Source organism: Perca flavescens, chromosome 21 (assembly GCF_004354835.1).
Source record: "Perca flavescens isolate YP-PL-M2 chromosome 21, PFLA_1.0, whole genome shotgun sequence".
Classification (NCBI taxonomy): Eukaryota; Metazoa; Chordata; class Actinopteri; order Perciformes; family Percidae; genus Perca; species Perca flavescens.
The window spans coordinates 3,700,936-3,704,507 of record NC_041351.1 but is presented as its reverse complement, the minus strand read 5'-3'; the positions used below and the strand labels follow the sequence as shown (position 1 = coordinate 3,704,507).

Below are 3,572 nucleotides of genomic sequence, written 5' to 3'. Positions count from 1 at the left end.
TCCGCTGGCGTTCAGAGCTGGTGCACGATGCTCTCTGTGGGGTTGACGGGGACGGAGCAGTCCTGGCGCAGACGCTGCCACTGGAACGTCGTGCTGAGGGAGCCCACCTCGTCTTCCTCGTTCTCCTGCTCCTTGGCGAACTCCATGAACACCTGTGGACACGGAGGGGAGGGGGGAACAACAGGAAGCGGGCACATCAGCAAATAGTGAATTGCAAGTGGAAACGCTTCACTGTGTGGTCTGTAAACGAGGATCTGAAACGGGCGTTCATACCTGCTCTAAGGTCGACTGGGAGAAGTTGTACTCTTCAAAGTTGAACGCTTGCTTGGCTGAAGATAAACAGATTAAGAAGATAAGTTACATTGTGCTGCAACTGACGATTCTTTTCATTGTCGATTCATGCGTTTATTATTTTCTGGATGAATGGATTAGTTGTTTGGTCTCTAAAATGTCAGAAAATTGGGAAAAATGTGGATCAGTGCTTCCCAAAGCCCAAGATGACGTCCTCACATGTCTTGTTTTGTCCACAACTCAAAGATATTCAGTTTACTGTCACAGAGGAGAGAAGAAACTAGAAACATATTCACATTTAACAAGCTGACATCAGAGAATTTGTTGTTGGCGAATAATGTAATGGCTGACAACCAATTGGCTAATCTTTGCAGCTCTAAAAGTTACATTGAATGACTCAGCAGATATGCATGTATAAGCACTTATGTGTATGTGTGTGTGTGTGTGTGTGTGTGTGTGTGTGTGTGTGTGTGTGTGTGTGTGTGTGTGTGTGTGTGTGTGTGTGTGTGTGTGTGTGTGTGTGTGTGTGTGTGTGTGTGTGTGGGAGAGATGAGCAGTGACTCACCACTCTCTAACTGAGAGAAAGACTTGGCCAGTGATTTGACATCCTCCATGGGGATCTTGTAAACCATCAGAGTAGCAAAGCTGCAAACAACATCAGCCAACAGAATTAGGCGTGCACATGTAGTAGTGTGTATTTAATTACTTTAAACAAGCATCAAGTGAATGTATTGATATTTTTACATTTTATTTTATTCATCTTGGAGCATTTAGTGACTCTGTTAATGGTGTTGCACAGACACAGATATCATTTATTTTTTCAAACTATTTCTTCCTATGTTTTTGTGTTTTAGTGACTGATGGGAACAACAATCTTTGACATTGGTCCAGTATTGAGCGAGATCACTGCAGACGGCAGCGGAGAAACAAGCTACAATGTAAGTTAATAGAACAGTTGTCCAGCTTGTATTTACCTTACCAAAAGTGCTCGTTTTGCCGCTGACAGGCTCATATTAATATATAATAAGTGTCTGACAACTTTTCCGGAAAGGATTTCTAAAAGGAGGTCGACCTTTCTGCGATTTTTTTATAAAAAACTCGATTTACGATTCGATTTTCCCCCCTCTTCCATTTAAAACAAAATAACTGCGAACTGTAAATATATTTTAAAAATATATATATTTATTGTATTTAATTAAAGTGCATCAACATAAACAAAATTGCAAAGGCAAACCCTTTAACTGAAAAGTCACTGTGCAGTGTGCAACAAAGATTGTTAAACATCCAAATTATTTATACTGTATTTGGACTGAAGAAAAAAATCTAAAAAAAATCGATTTTTTGAAAATATGAATCGATTTGACCTACCAACTCGATTTTTAAATCAAATCGATTTAACTTTCTGTTAGAGTGTAAGATCCTTTTTTTTTTTAAACCTAAAAACATCCGCGAAAGTGCGTTCGCTAAACCCACCAGACTGAGCCTGTCCGTGGCAAAATAAAGCACTTTTAGTGGACCTTTTGTAGTAATAATTTCAAATAGAATGTATCTTGGTTTCTTTTATTTATTTTATGAGATCTTTATTCATCCTTTTGTAATGTTTATGTGGATAATATGCCCCCTTTCTTCCACCTTTTACAAGTTGCAATGCACACATGGGCTCATTGAGTGGGTTTTTGGGTCTCACCTCTCCTGCCGCGCAGCGTGAGGGAAGATTCGGAGGATCTCTTTGTGCAGCAGCGCCACCGGCTGGAGCCCCGTCAGCTCCTCTCGGAGTTTTACCTCCAAGCTGTAACCTCGACCGTATTTCCCTTTTAAATGTTGGATGGAGCCGATACATCTGATAGAGCATAGAACAGTCTTTATTGTTATTGTATAATGAAATTGGATGCAGTCCTATCAGTGCAAAACATCAGCAAAAGTGCAAAACAGGTGAATAAATAAATATAAAAGAGCCGATAAGTCATAATAAAAAAAAAAAAAAAAAAAAAAACAGACAGGAAAAGAAAGTAAAGACACAATAAAGACAAACCACAAATGCAAGACATTCACTGCACGATTACTTTTTAATACACAGTAATGCAGTAATGGCTTTTGGTTTTAGCTATCTATGATTGTTTGCTTGCTAACGTAAGCTCAACATGCCATTCAAGGGATAGCCTATGTTGTGTTTGATTGCTAACTCGTAGCCAGCAGTGAACAAACTTCGTTACGTAGGTCCATTTTTATTGCATCGACATTACAGAAGTCTCTCGTTAGCAGGTTCTTGGAGGCTACTTCAGCCTCTAATCTAGAACTGACATCAGGGATCATGGTGTGAAAATGTGACGCCTTATGCTAAATAATAAATTACTGCTATGTAATGTACCTATATTGTTATTCTGTGGCTAACAGCAAAACAGATCTGTGTGAAATCTGGTCATCGTCGCAACGTGACGCATGCGCAACTCACACCTGCACTCGACTCACATCGGGTAGTGACACTAGTTAACATAACACTTGGTAGCAGGAAACGTTAGCCTACCGTTACTTTGACCATATGGCCTTAGCAATCAACAAGTTGTTCTTTAAATGTCACCCACTCTCGTTTTGTGCTCTTCGTTTTTTTATTTAATTTTTAAGTATCGGTTCAGCCACTTTAAAAGTATCGTTTTAGCACCAGTATGGGAAAAAACCCAAACGATACCCAAAACTAGATATGTGTCCCGTCAAAGAATGGCGTACCGCTGGGAGTACTAACCTCAGCTGGCCGGACACCACGATCGCCACGCGGTCGCACACGGCCTCCGCCTCCTCCATGTAGTGCGTGGTGAGGACGGCTCCCCGCTGACGGTTCTTGAACGCAGCACGTATGGCTCTCCTACACAGAGAAGATACCGAGGTCAGAGGCTTTAAATATGGCTTGTGGGGGGGAATGTCCTTCATCAGCGAAATACATTTTATTTAAATAAAAACAAACACGTAAAAAAGTTACCAAACCTGTCTTTGGATGATATTTTTTTTTAAATGTATATAGTCTTACCACATGCGCTGTTTAGACTTGGGGTCCATCCCCGAAGACGGCTCATCCAGTAAAACGATCTGAGGGTTCCCGATCATACTCAAGGCGAAGCACAACTGTGAACAAACAAGACAGTGTAGTCAATTCGGATAGGTTTTTGCTGTTTGTGCAAACTGATGCATTTTGGCAGAGATTCAAGCGGGTACCTGGCAAAATGTGTCCAACTCTTAAATTGTAAGTCCAGTTAATATTTTGGGTTTGGACATTAAAAGAACAAATG

General features: G+C 40.6%; 1 protein-coding gene across 1 annotated transcript in view; it reads right to left on the bottom strand.

Moving 5' to 3' along the window:
* Positions 1-3,572, bottom strand: part of abca5 (ATP-binding cassette, sub-family A (ABC1), member 5) — a 40,941-nt gene continuing 37,369 nt past the window's right edge. The window contains exons 33-38 of the mRNA XM_028567372.1: positions 3,314-3,408; positions 3,032-3,151; positions 1,979-2,131; positions 857-936; positions 274-329; positions 1-152 (exon numbers count right to left, since the gene is read on the bottom strand). Coding sequence (XP_028423173.1) covers positions 12-152; positions 274-329; positions 857-936; positions 1,979-2,131; positions 3,032-3,151; positions 3,314-3,408 — 645 coding nt within the window. The 3' untranslated portion in view covers positions 1-11. The remainder of the gene's footprint in view (positions 153-273; positions 330-856; positions 937-1,978; positions 2,132-3,031; positions 3,152-3,313; positions 3,409-3,572) is intronic.